The 15,229-nt window shown below is 37.4% G+C and overlaps 1 protein-coding gene across 1 annotated transcript in view; it reads right to left on the bottom strand.

The window, feature by feature from the left end:
• Window positions 1–8,212: 8,212 nt before the first annotated feature.
• The window catches only part of LOC121933811 (vomeronasal type-2 receptor 26-like), a 44,944-nt gene continuing 37,927 nt past the window's right edge, over window positions 8,213–15,229 (bottom strand). The window contains exons 5-8 of the mRNA XM_042473805.1: window positions 14,418–14,645; window positions 13,272–13,398; window positions 9,935–10,818; window positions 8,213–8,224 (exon numbers count right to left, since the gene is read on the bottom strand). Coding sequence (XP_042329739.1) covers window positions 8,213–8,224; window positions 9,935–10,818; window positions 13,272–13,398; window positions 14,418–14,645 — 1,251 coding nt within the window. The remainder of the gene's footprint in view (window positions 8,225–9,934; window positions 10,819–13,271; window positions 13,399–14,417; window positions 14,646–15,229) is intronic.

Genomic DNA, 15,229 nt, shown 5'->3' with positions numbered 1-15,229 from the left:
AAGCAATAGCTTTTTATGATCCAAAGACTCCACATTAAGCATTGGCAATAAGTGATGAGCTGTCCAAGCAGATGTTCCCTTGAAAGGATTCTTTATATATGACAATTTAAATAAATTCAGATGATTTGCCTCTTAATTCTCCAAGCTCTTGTTGGTTTTGCAATTGTACAGGCAGCCAGAATCACAAGTTAGGAAATTATAGGTTAGATAATTGTCATTCCCAAAGCTTTTGTTCATGCAGCACCAGAGAAAACATGTTTGATACCATCTGTGCTTGAAGGAGTAGTAAATATCACAATATACATTAGGGAATCCTAGTGCATGATGGGTGAACTGACATTCTGAGCAGAAAGAAGGAAAAATGTGTTGGAAAGGATCACCAAGACAGTGTAGATTCACTATAACCTTCATACTGTCATAAATTAAAACAATTTATCATAATTCCATAACTGTATTAACAAGGACATCCATAACGTTGGCATCAACCGGTGCAGATTGATAAATGGTACTGGGTGAGCACCAGCCAGCCAACTGCCTACTTAGGGCTGCTAGGTCGCAAGATGGCCGAGCAAGTGCAGGGTATGCAGGCAGTGTTTCCTGAGTCCTCAGGCTCTGCTGGCCTGCATTTGCAACCTTCATTAGGTCCTGAGGGGCTCCAGTGTCAGGCAGTCCCACCAGGCTATGTGGCAATACCCTGGGGTCCCATTTCCCTTGGATATGGTTACCCCATGATGCCCTGGTGGCGCAATGGTTAAATGCCTGTACTGCAGCCATTCACTCAAAACCACAAGGTTGCGAGTTCAAGACCAGAAAAAGGGCCAAAGCTCGACTCAGGCTTGCATCCTTCTGAGTTCGCTAAAATGAGTACCCAGACTGTTGGGGGCAAATTAGCTTACTTGCTGTTCACCGCTATGATCTTTGGAATAGCGGTATATAAATATCACACAAATTATTATTATTATTATTATTATTATTATTATTATTAATCTCAACAGCCACATTTCCAGCTCTGGTGGTGGATGGCACCAAGTCCAGCTGGGTGACTGACCATTTGGTGTCCTTGCCAGGGAAGGAGATCTCCTGCCCCCCAAGTAATCCGGCAGGCCTGCCTCTTGGACCTGCTGTATGTGGGGGAGCCACTGGGAAGATGAGTCTGCCCTGACTGGGGGTAAAGGAGTAAAGGCATACCCTTCCCCAATGCTGCATGAGCCCTCCCTGCCCCAATGCAGCTGCACATTTGGGCTCCCAGGGCCACCAGATTCAGGGATAGTGTTGGCTGATGGAGGGGGCCCAACAGACAGCTTCATGACCAGAGTAGACTAGCAGGCACACTTCCAGGTCAGTTGGATGGGCCAGCAGAGACAGTGTTGTCTTCCAGTGGATGTTGTGGGCACTGTAGGTGAAGGATGTTCAACAGGGTGGGGATTTCCTTTGGGCCAGCAGACTTTCCCCTTAAGGCACAGATAGACAGCTAGCTGCACATGACCGCCCTATGCTGTGACTGGGTGGTGATGGAAATGCCCACAAAACCTTGGAGCATTTTTTCCCTGCCCTGCTGTCCCTGGTCTTAAGTAAGGCATCAGTCGAGGTGGAGGGGCACACATGTACCTACATATACACTCCTCTTTCCATGGTGCTTGAGTTGGCTGAGATGGCGGAAAAGGTATATGCGTGTGTGAGCACACTCACCCTTCCTTCCCACTCACTGGCCCAAGAGCACTAGGGAAGGAGATATGGGTGTGCACTCCTCTCTCTTTTTCTGCTGCCTTGTCTCCATTGAGACCATGGCAGCAACCCGATGGTGAACCTTTCAGAGGGTTTTCATTGCAAGTTTCTTCAGTCAGAAACCGTGAGCTGTGAGAAGACATTTGGAGTTGAAAAATCAAATCCCTTGGCACATGGAGGTCTGAGGAGCCTGGCGTGGGCCCATTCCTGTTCTCCCAACCCTCAGAACTGAAGAAATCTTTTGGATTCTGGTGTGAGTTTTTGGAGTAATAGAGGGCACCATTGAAGCATTCACGAGCCCATTGTTTGATTTGTCTACAGACAACTGGTACGCCACCAATTTTAATTTAATCTTTATGCATTAAGAACATTACTTTACAAATATTCAGACAGATAAACTCTGGCTCTTATCTACATAAGTAAACAATTTGCATTTGGACTATTGAACACAAACAACCAAGCAAGAAGGAGAGACTTTGATTGAAATAAATACCGGACTAAAAGTACACAGAGAGCCATAATATAATTTAGTCAAAAGAGGATAAAATATTGAGGAAAGAAGGGTAAAATAATGAGTTGAATGGAAATAGAGAAAAGGAAATAGGATTGAGAGATGACACAGTGGTTGAAGGAGAAGGAGAAATGAGGTATGGTGGAGACTGGAGGACAACAGGCGTGTCAGAGGAGAGATGCAGAGCAGACCAGGTTAGAGGACAGCGTGGGTGTCGGAGGAGAGGTGAGGCACAGACCAGACTGAGGGACGGAGGACAAACACAGAGCAAATTGGGTTGGAGGACGGATGGAGGAGAGACGTGGAGCGGATCGGGTCAGAGGACAATGCTGGTGTCGGAGGAGCGGCGAGGTGCAGACCAGACCGAGTGAAGGTGCAAGTGTCGGAGCAAAGGTGAAAATAAGTGAGAACAGATCAGCTAGAGGAACAGTCCAGAGACAAAAGAGAGACAGGAAACAGACTGAAAGATAAAGACAGGATTGGAACAAGTTGGGAAAAGAAAGGGGAAAGATAGGGAAAATTAAAGGAGGAAAGAGAGGGTCACTTTAAGAAATAGAAAGGAAATAGTAAATAATGTCAGTGGAACAGGAATGAGGCAGAGGAACTCTGGGAATTGTAGTAAAACAAGGAACAAGTAGCAGGGTTGAAAACAGGAACAGAATGGATTGTTGGCAATTGTAGTAATTGTGGCGAATCAAAGTAATACACACACACAAAAGAAAGGTAAAAATAGCCAAGGAAAACTACAACTTAGATATTAGGAAAGGCAAAGTTTGAAAGGGAAAGAAATTGGGAAAACATCAAAAGGGATTAAAAATATAATATAAAGGAAATTGGAGTAAGAAAAAGAGAAAACGGTAAATTGTGCAAGAACAAAATGCTCTTTTTATTTTGTGTGATATCTCTCCCCAAAATATATATACACATATATAAGTGTGTGTGTGTGTATTATAGAAAAAATATATTGTGAAAAAGGGGGAATCTACTACTGAAAAATAACAAACAACAAAATTGGAACAAAAAAAAAATAAAACCATCAAATCAAATGCTCTTAAAAGAAATTAGGAAACTGAGGACTGAATTAAGACAAGAGATGAAAGATTTTAAAATAGAGATACATCAGGATATAAGAACATAATTGAAGGAGATAAATCAAACAGTGGATAAACTTACAAATAAAAGATTGCTAGCAAACGAAAAGATCAAAAACTAGAACAAATAACAGAAAAAACAGAGGAGGAATTACACAATATTAGAGAAAGGATAGAAACAGACCTAGACAAAAAAGCAGCATGGGAACAAAAATTAAGAGATAGATGTTTAAAGATACGTGGTTTGGCGGGGGGGAAAAGAAAATTTAATGGAAATTTTTGTGACAAAATTGGCAGACTTTCTAGAGAAAGAAGAGAAAATGATGGAATTGGAAATAGACATGATTTTTTGACTGAATTCAATGAGAGCACAAAAGAAAAGATTGCTATGAGATATTGTAATTTATTTCATAAGGAAACAAAAGAGGGATGACCTTTTAAGATACCACAGTGAAACACCTTTGAAAATAAACAGACAGGAACTACAAATATTTAAAGATATACCGGGGAGACGTTTGAAAAAGAGAAAGGACTATTCATTCCTCCCAACAATATTGAGAGAACAGGAAATAATTTATAGATGGCTGCAACCAGAAAGACTATCTTTTTGGTATAATAAAAAGAAAATAATAATAAAATCAACAACAGAAGTTAAAAGATTCTGGGAATTTCTGGAAAGGAAAAAAAGAGCAGAGAATAAAGAGAAACAAAAATATAAAGAACAAAAATCAGAAGAAGAAGGAAAAAGAGAAGGAAAAAATATAAAACAGAAATCAATACTGAACTATACAGAACAGAAAAAAATATGAGGTGCTGCAGCTCTAGGTACTGAAGGAATTAACTTAGTGTAGTTTGAACAGGAACAGTTTTTAGAAGAAAGACTACAACAAAGATTTGAAAGAGAAGAAATAGGAGGAGAAGAAGAGGAAGAAGAAGAATTAAGGCTGGAACTGGAATTAGAGTGGGAATTGGAACGCTACAAGGAAAATTAGGAGTACAAAAAGAAGAAACGAAATAGTACATAACCCTATTTTCCTCTATTTTCCCAAATGAAAAAATAATATAATATTGTTATCATGGAACATAAAAGGCCTAAATACCCCACAAAAAAGAAAGAAAATCTATCATCATCTACAAAAGCAATAGTTAGATTTCATCTGTCTTCAAGAGACAAATATTAAAAATAGAGAGAAAATATTTTAAAAAATCAGAAATTGGGGAAAGAATTTATATCGACGGTGAAAAATAAAAAAAACGGAGTTGTAATATATGTGAATAATAGGTTTGAAGCGAAAGAACTAATAAATGATCCAGAAGGGAGATTTGTGATAATTAAAGAGAATGGGAAAGTTGGGAAAATTTTGATAATAGTATATGCACCTTTAGAAAATAAAAACAAATTTTATAAAACACTGTTGGGAATACAGTAATAAAGTTAAATTATGAATTTATCATTGCAATGGGTGATTGGAATGGGGTTATAGACCCCCAACTAGACAGACTCTCACCAAAAAAAAGATAAAAACAGATCAAGGGAAATTATCAGAAAGGTTTTTTTGAAATGATTGAAAGAATAGGACTTAAAGATGCCTGGAGAATTAAATATGGAAAAAGCAAGGATTACACTTTCTACTCAAATGTCCATAATTCCTGGTCTAAGATAGATACGTTCTTAATATCAACCCAACTATGCAAAAATGTAGTAAAAATAGAAATTCTTCCAAAAATTTGGTCAGACAATAACCCAATACAGATGACAATTAATTTTGGAGAAAGATCTTATAGATGGCAGCTAAATAATTTACTACTACAAAATGAAAAAATTGTAGAAGTGCAGGAACAACTAAAATGGTTTTTGATAGACAACCTGGACAAAGAAGTATCAGATAATGTAGTTTAAGATACATCTAAAGCTTTTATTAAAGGTTTTTTTTATAAAATATTTTGAATTTGCAAATAAACCTGGGAAACTGTTGGCTTATAAATTAAGAAAAGAAAGAGAGAAGAAAATTATCACCAAAATGAAAATAAATAAGCAAATATACTCACACCAAAAAACTATAAAATAATTTTATTTCAACTATTAAGCCAAACTATTTAAAATGAAAGAAATTAGCCAAGAGAGAATAAATAAATACCTAAATCAGCAAGTAATTAAGAAAATTTCAGAAGATCAAGGAGAAGAATTAAATAAAGATATAACCTTACAAGAAATATTAGATAACATACAAAAAATAAAGAACGGGAAGACACCAGACCTGATAGATTAGGAGCTGAATACTACAAAGCATTTAAGGAACAGCTTAAAACACCCCTTCAAAGAACAATAAATGGAATATTGAAAGGAAATACAGTCATCCCTCCATATTTGCGGCTTTGATATTTGCGGCTTTGATTATTAACGGATTTCATTAATATGTTCTCTCTAGGACTGTCTAGGTCCTCCAGTGCAACTCTGTGGTCAACTTTAACTAAAAGTTGCACTGAAAGACCATTTGTAGCTACTCCAGTGCCATTCTATGGCCAGTGTATGTTGGACATTGACCACAGAGTTGCCCTGGAGGACCTAGAGATTCCCAGAGAGGTGTCCTCTCAGGTAAAAACAGTGTTTTGTTATTTGCGGTTTTTCCATATTCACAGGGATCTTGTTCCCCTAACCCTAGAGAATATGGAGGGACAACTGTATACCAAAAACTTGGACACAAGCAAACATCACATTAATTCCAAAAGAAAACTGTGACCACCTAGAACCAAAAAATTACAGACCAATTTTACTTTTGAATTGTGATAGTAAAATTTTTATAGGAATAATGGCAGAAAGATTGAAAAAAGTATTGGGCAAATGGATTCATGAAGATCAATCTGGATTCGTACCCCATAGATTAATTAAAGAAAACATAAGAAATGTGATAGATATAATAGAATACCATGAAAAAAAATAATGACAGACAATTGGCACTCCTTTTCATTGATGCAGAAAAAGCCTTTGACCAAGTAAATTGGAACTTTATGTTAAAAGTACTGGAGAGAATGAACATAGGAAGAAATTTTAAAAATTGGATTCAATATATATGTATATATAAACCAAGAAGCCGCTTTGATAGTAAACGGCAAACTGACTAAAAGCTACAGAGTGGAAAAGGGTGTAAGGCAAGGATGCCTGCTATCCCCCTTACTATTCATAATAACATTAGAAATTTTAAATAATGCAATAAGAGAGAACAAAAAAATTGAAGGGGTTAAAATTCAAATGGGAGAAATCAAATTACGCACCTTTGCGGACAATTTAATGACATCATTGGCAGACCAAAATGTAAACATCAATGAATTATTAAAAACACTAAGAGAATATGGGGAAGTATCAAGATTCCAAATGAATGAAGAAAAAACAACAATACTGGTAAATAATATGAAAGAAAAAGACAAAGAAAGTTTGAGGAAAAAACAAATTTCAAAATTGGTAAAGAGATGAAATATCTTGGAAGTAAGATTACAACAAAAAATTCGGATTTATTTAAAAATAATTATAAAATTAAATGGCAAGAAATCAAGAAATCTACAAAGATGGAATAAAATTGGATAGTCTTGGATGGGGAAAATATCAACTATAAAAATGAATGTACTGCCTAAAATGCTATTTTTGTTTCAAAACATACCTTTTATACAAAATGACAAACCTTTTAATATTTGGCATAAAGACATATCCAAATTTTTAGGTTCTGGAATAAAACCTAGGATAAAATTCAAATATCTACAGGATGAAATACATAAAGGAGGATTGGCATTACCAAATTTGAAAATATACTACTCTGCTTGTTGTATGGATTGGCTTACGGATTGGATAAAACTGAAAAAAGAGAGAATATTAAAATTGGAAGGTTCAGGATTAAGATTCAGGTGCCACAGATATCTTTTTTATGATAAAGTTAAAGTAAAGAAAGATTTCAATAATCATTTTATTCGAAAAGTTTTATTAAGGGTCTGGTGTAAATTAAAAACAAGGTAGTGTAGAAAAACTCCAAAATGGGTTTCTATAAATGAAGAATTTTTAATAGGGTGAAATTAAGTATTTATAAATGGGTAACATATGAGGATATACTGGAGAAAAAACAAGATAAATTGCAGTTAAAAACACAAGAAAAACTTATAGAAATGGGTCTCAACGGTACATGGTTTAATTATTTCCAAATTAAGGAAAGATTTATTATGAATATAAAAAACAGGGGGATTGGTAATGCAGAGCTAGATTTGGAGAATATAATAAAGGCAGATGAAGATCATAGAATTAGTAAATATTACAAAGCAATACTGAAATTAGAAATGGAAGATGAAATAATAAAACCACAAATGGTGAAATGGGCACAAAATTTTGGTCAAAACATCAATTTGGAACATTGGGAAAAAAATGTTGAGCAAAAGAATCAAATATACTCTAAATTATAATATAAGATAAAATTATTATAAAATGCAATACAGATGGCATTTAACCCCATACAAATTAGCCAAGATAAACAAAAATTTAAATAGTACATGTTGGAAATGTTAAGGAGAAACAGGAACATATTTCCATTTGTGGTGGGAGTGCAAGTACTCAAAAAAAATATTGGAACAGAGTACATGAAAAGATAGAGGAAATATGAAGCATGAAGTTAGATAAAGTTCCCAAAAGATATTTACTAAGTATAAACCAGGAGTAAGAAATAGAAAGAAAATTTGAAAGATTGTTATTCTAAATGACAACAGCAGTAAGATTAGTATATGTGGCAAAATGGAAAGAGAAAAAAAACACCTGATTTAGAAGACTGGATCAGAAAAATAATAGACTATATGGAAATGGACAAACTGACAAAGAACAACAGAAAAATTCAAAAAGGGCTGGAATCCTTTAATCCAATATCTGAAAATAAAAGAAGGACAAATTTGGGAAATAGGTATCGACTGAGAAACAAGTAACAAACAAAGAATTGTAAATAAAGATAAAGGTTGATGATACAAACCAAAGTACATGAAAGAAAATAAATGTTTTTGATTTATTAATTATGTAGAAAAAGATTCTAAGAAGAGAAAAGATCAAAGTATAAGGAGTAAAGCAGTATTTGCATAGTAAGGAAGCAATTTGTTATGTATGTATGGTGTTTGTCATTTTAGGATAGGATAGAGGGAATATGTTTTATGTGAATGGATGAAGAGTATTTGAGATATGTATGTTTTAACTATATTAATAAAGTTTATATATTTTTAAAAATACACAATATTGGCTGTTATACTTAAATATTGCAGGGATTTGGTTGACTGACTTGGAATACTGAGTTGCAAGTCACCACTGATCTAGGAAAACTATTTAGACTAGTTGTTCCTTTACTCATCCTGATGTACTTCAACAATCTGATTTGAATTGTTTTGAATACGAAATAAGAAGAAGAGACATGTATATGTACTGAGTAAAGCTAGAATATAATTCTTCATCATATAAATTCCTCTCTGCAATAATTTGAAGAAAAAGAATGAATGAACAAAAGAGACCCAGCTCTAGTCCCTATCAAAGGAAATTATCAGACTGCGTTTTCTCCCGAGACACAGGATGTAAACTTCAACAGTCGGATTTTATCACAAACTCTTGTGCCCAGGCAGTAGGCATCCTGTACCCAATCTGGGCTTTTCCTGTACCTTGCAAAGAAAAAATGGTTCTGTGCACAGGATGGTGTGATAATCTCTATTGTTTGCTCAGCTGCAGGAAGGGCCTGACTTTACCAGCCTTGGCATGGATTGGAGGCCAAGAAGAAGAACTACATTGTGACAGAGTGACACCATGACATCAAAGTTTGGAGGCAGAGATAGAGGGCTGTTAAGAATCAGTTAGTCCCAAGACTAACTTTCTTGAAGGCAGCACTAGGGCCTTCCACCATTTTTTAATACAGTGTAGGCTTCTCTTGGTCACATTAAGATGGGAAGGAATTATGTTTCCGTAGTATTAAACTTAAGCTTTGTCTCTTCTTATCTCAAGAGTGGGGTGACAAGGGAGACAGAAGACAGGGAAGGAAGGAAGGAAGGAAGGAAGGAAGGAAGGAAGGAAGGAAGGAATTGAGGCAGGCTATAACATTCATTCTCTCCACTCTCCTGTTTCAAGTTTTCATGTTATGATATCATCAAGGTTATCAGAAACATGCTTTCACCCTCCTCAATTTAACATCCTTTCAAATATTTAAACAGGGCTATTATATAACCTCTGAAACTCCTCTTCTCCAGGCTAAACAACCCCAGTTACCTAAACAGTTCCTTATAAGTTTTTTCAAACCCTTCATCATTTTAGTTGCCCTGCTTTGGACATGCTTCAGTTTCTCCACATCCTTTTTAAACTGTGTTGCTCAGAACTGGACATATTATTCCAGGTGAGGCTTGACCATAGCAGAATACAGTGGCACTATTACTTCAACATCAATGTAAATATGGGGAAAAGAAAAGAAAAAGAATTAAACATCCACATTCATTAGTAGTCCTAATACATCAGCATTCCCTAACAATCATTTCCTTTTACATGTAGATATATTAAATGAGATTATTATGCATAAATAATAAGATGGAATAAATATGAATGTGTCTTCTTTACTAACTGTTCTTTTACATTTAGATCAGGTCTGAATAGAATCATGTAGCATTTTGGGAAGAAGATGCAAGCCAGTAATGCAAAACTGGAAACCAAGATGGAGAAGACTTCCACAGTCACCATATTTGTCCCTTTGGTGCTCAAGTAACTTGGGACAAAGGAAACCCAAACACTACAAAAGACCAACATGCTGAAGGTGATCAGCTTGGCTTCATTGAAACTGTCAGGCAGCTTCCTGGCTAAGAAAGCAACTGTGAAGCTGATGAAAGCCAAGAGCCACATGTAACTCAGGACAAGGTAGAACATAGTCTCAGAGCCTTCATTGCATTGCAAGATGGTCTCAGCCGGCTGGGAGTGCATGTCAGCCTCTGGAAATGGCGGTGCGGTTATTAACCAAACAGCACAGATCAGAGTTTGAATAACAGAACAGACGAAGATCACTGATGTTGCCAGCTTCTTCCCAATCCATTTCCTCATCTTGTTCCCTGGCTTTGTGGCAATGAAGGCCAGCACCACAGTGATAGTTTTGGCCAACATGCAAGAAATAGCTATAGAAAAGACAACCCCAAAGACTGTTTGCCGGAGAAGGCAAGAAACCTTCCCTGGAGTGCCAAGGAAAAGAAAGGAGCAAAGAAAGCAGAGCAACAGAGAGACAAGCAGAATACAGGTAATGGTCCAGTTGTTGGCTTTGACAATGGGAGTTTCTTGGTAATGGATGAAAGTCCCCATTACCAGAATAGTGATTAGTGAAAAGAAGACTGCAAAGGAAGCCAAAACTGCTCCTAGAGGTTCTGTGTAAGACAAATAAATGTCTCTTTTAGGAAGGCATTGGTCTTGCTTCTCATTTGGATAGTGATCTTCTGGACACTTTGCACATTCACTTGCATCTGAAATACATGAAAAAGCTCTCAGTATTTCCCAAACCACTGCAAATAGTCTTCAAATTTCATTTAGAAATCAATCTTGCTTATATCTGAATTAACCAAATTTTGTTCTTTCTTCCATGAGAATATTTGATATGTTTGCTATAAATAATTTTTTTGTTTCTAAATAAATTATCATTTCATTTGCATGTGTATTTCAAACAATTTTTTCAAACATACATATTTTATTTTATATATATATTTTTATTATTTTCCATAAATTAAAACAAACATTTAACACATAGAAAAGAATAGGTAAAACATTCATTTTACACATGTCAGCACATAAAAACTCAATCATACAAATTAGAGGGGAAAAAACCAGGAAAAAACACAACAGTGGACAATCTAAAACAAGAAAGACGACTTCCTATCCCTTACTGTGACTATTTGTTTTATGACCACTATCAATACTGAAAATATAAAAAATAAAAGTTTACAACCTACTATATAAATTTTTTCATCAGTATTTGTCAACATTCATATCTATCTCCTTATTTATTTTCTGACTGTCACGTCATCTCTCCTTTTTATTTAACCATCATTTGTAATATGGACTCATTTTTCCTATTTTGCTTTTCTCATACCAGTTTCAAGTATCTGGGACTTTTATAACTTCGTTATTGTCCTAAAATATACAATATACAAAATACAAACATACTTATTTTTATTTCTTATTTGAACACATAGAGGTACTAAAACGAGAATTGGCTACTCCCTTATGCTCTATACCAGTGATGCCCAATTTGGGCAGGGGTCTTGGGGTGGTGGAAAGATCCAGGGAGATGTGAGGAAAAGGGAGGTGGCAGGGCAGCCTTCAACTGGGGACAACGGGAGAGGTCTCTGATGGCCATGAGGCCATGTGCACCGTCATTTGTAACAGCGGAACATGAGCATATGTAGATTTTGGTTTCGGCAGGGGTGGTTCCAGAATTGATCCATCGCAGATACTGAGGGACAACTATATCTCACTGATCACAAATTCCACTTACTCAGATTCAGCTCTATTAATATCCTCATATTACAAATCTTTTGTATAACAGAACAGTGAGGCAATGGCTACAAACTTAAAACTCAAAGCGGATGCATTCACACTATTTGGGGAATTGTTAAATTTCTTTCCGCTCTCATTGGGATTCTTTGTAACACACTGTGCAAAATTCATACCAAATTGTGAATCTTAGCAACTCGTACACATGGGAATACCATAAAGAACTATGTAAGAGGAGACTGAACTAGGTCTACTCAAAATGTGTATTTTCAGCAATCCAAAGTTGTAGAGAGATCTCCAAAACAAAATCTAGCGGTACAAGAAGAAAACCTGGGACCTTCAGTGATTTTTCTTCTTGTCTGGAGTTCCTCTCAATCATAACTGGGGTTTTCCTTTCTCTCCTTCTTCTGAGTGGCAGATAAGAAGGGTCACAATAATTCACAAGAGAACATAATCTCAGTGTATACCAAACACATTATTTGCTGTTGTGTTCTGTACCTAGAAATCATTTCTGACTTATGAGAACCCCAAGGCGAGCTCATCATGGGGTTTTCTTGGCAACATTTGTTGAGAAGAAATTCAGCCCAAAACTCCTCCCTCATGCCCTGAATAATTTGAGAGCTTTCTTGTGGAGGCAGATCTTTCAGACCAATCATTGTCAGAGGACTTTCATTTGAAGTTCATATAAATGTTGAAGCCCCTTTCTAGTGGAACACACAGATACTTCTTGCTACACTTAATTCTGCATAGGCTTTCCTAAACAACGATGCACTTGCAAAGTTTGGTTTCCTAAGCATAAATTGAACCCCTATTTTCCTTCTTCTACCATAAAATATACCAACATTTGCTGCTGGAACCAGAGAAAGACACACTGCACATTCTTGAGCTGGAAAACATTATGGTAACTATGGGGCTCTACAGACTGCCCCTAAGGGGAGGTGGGAGGCTGCCGCTTTCCTGGCCTGATAAGGGCCATGGCAACCTCACACTGTGGCCCCAACCCGCTCTTTGGAAGGTGCAAAAAGGAGCTGCAAAAAGCGGCTTCTTTTTGCACTCTCCAAAGTGTGCCGTAGCGGTGGTGGCATGGCTGTATGGTGCCCCTCTGATGCTGTGTCATGTGCATGCAGCATCTGAGGTGCGGCATGATACTGCACACTGTCTGCAGTGGCACATGGCATCATGGCACCCTGGGGGTGGGGTTAGGGCATGCGTCATCAGAAAGCTGTGCCCAGACTCCAACCACAACTGTCTGTATAGGGCTTATGTGTTGGTTTTTTCCCCATAAGACTCAAGCCGAAGAACCAGTCATTTCTAGAATCTTTTTATTTCTATGGCTTGTAAGAAAAGAAGTGGTTGGGGTATAGAATACTCCTCTATGTAAAGCAGATTAAGTATTCCCCATATGACACAATATTCTTTTTCTTACCAAGGTGGTCTGAAATCCTCCCATCAGCACATTGAACACAGTCATAGCAACAGACATAGTTCGCCAGCTGAACAAGCCTGCTGTATCCTGGCTGGCAGTTCTCAACACATCTGGAACGAGGCGGCATCTAATGTGAAGCACAAAGATGAGAATTCAGAATGGTGAAAAATTCATTCTTCCTAAGTGAGATGATGTGGTTCTTTATCTTTCCATTTTTTTAGAGATGGAGAAGAACCTTAAGATTTTTTTATGCAATTTGGGGCTTTATCACAAATGGCTTTTAAACCGTAATTTAATTTGGAAGAAAATGGCACCGGTGACACGGATCACACGACGCCACTTTCCTCCTGTAGATGCCCCATCAGCCAGCTGTTCCTTCTTATTCAAGGGGAAAAACCAGTGAATGATCTTCCAATTGTGCAATGCCATGGGTGCGAAAAGCCATTCCCAGGGCATTTGTGCAATTTGTAGTAGCATGATGCTACTGTCCCCTCTTCCCCCCCTCGCTAATTTATTAAAAATAATCCTTTGGTTTTCACCCAAATCCACAGCTCTGAAGCCTCACAGTGGTGGATTTTTTAAATTAAAAATTAAAACATCAAATCAGAGCTGCAGAGATGCAGAACTGCACAACAAAAGTTGAAAAGCTCAAAAAAACCCAAAGGCATGATGGGAAGGAAGGGAGGGAGGAGGAGGGAAGGGACAGGACGGGAAGAGAGTGCAATGGGGCAGTGGCCCTAAGACAATCTATGTGAAGATGGCTGCTTTCAAAGCGCTAGGTTACCATTTCAAATTTTTACTGTGATTGCAGTGAGAAACAGGCTGGTGTGATAAAGCCCTTGGTTGGATAATGATTCTTTGGACTGGCGCATACAAAAATGGCACCCTAGGGGCGGGGTTAGCATATCCAGCATGAGGACGCTGCACCCTGACTGCGCCCCCAGGAAAGCACTTTCTGCCGGTCTGTATAGGGTCAGGGGTATCTTACAAAAATACCTTCTAACTCAAAGATGCTATGATTTTAGGATGCAAATTCTTTGGAATGACTATTTATCTCCATGTGGCAAAGGTAACCTTTGAGTGTCAAAAGTGATCTCTTGTTTCTCTCTAAGAGTTTCCCTTTCAGACAAATAAAGGCAAATCTACCTTCTCAAACTTGTGATTCCAGACAACAGCACTGCCATTCATGCTGAACCTTTTGCCTGCAGAAGCCTGGGGATCAATTCCTCCAACTCGGACTTTTTGGAAAGATTGATTAGAGAAAGTGACCAAGTTGATGACATCAAGTCCAGAGGCCAGATCCCCATTCTCATCGAAAAAGACTTCTTCCCCAGCACTATTGTTAAAGCGGATGTATCTCAGAAATGAGCGTAGCTAAATTGGAGCAGGGAAAAAAAGAATATTATGTGGTTTAGCCAAAATAAAGCTGCTTTGCTACACTATTTGGAGGTATACTGTTTAAATGATTCATGTGTCTTAAGAGGCTGGAAGCTCCGCCAAAGCCATGCTCCAGTCTTAAGGACTGGAGCACATCTTTGGGGGATCTTCTGGCCTCCTGCGATGCATGTGTCATTTAAACAGCTTACCTCCAAAGTAGTCCGAAGTAGCTTTATTTTGGCCTGTCTGTTTGGACTGTTCATGGGAATAGGGATTTGCTTTCTAACTATGTAACTATTATCTATCTGTCTGAGTTCCACATTCTTCATTTCTTATCACACAAATGAATAGAAATGCAGCTGAAACCATTTAGCTATAGTGTTATAGAAAAAATAAGACTGGTTAAACACCATTTCCTATTAAAACAGAGGGTTAAATTAAGAGAGCTAACAAGGATTTTAAAATAGAATGAAAAGGTGGAAAGAAGTACACCTTCTGCCATGAATTGACTCTTCTGCTGCAGGGATTTAGTTGCCCAAATGCTTTCTGAACATAGGCTAATGAAATGAGTTCAGAGAGGT

The sequence above is a fragment of the Sceloporus undulatus genome, chromosome 6 (assembly GCF_019175285.1).
Source record: "Sceloporus undulatus isolate JIND9_A2432 ecotype Alabama chromosome 6, SceUnd_v1.1, whole genome shotgun sequence".
In the NCBI taxonomy this organism is placed as follows: Eukaryota; Metazoa; Chordata; class Lepidosauria; order Squamata; family Phrynosomatidae; genus Sceloporus; species Sceloporus undulatus.
Note: the sequence above shows the minus strand (reverse complement) of the source record. Positions and strands in the feature narration are given on the sequence as shown.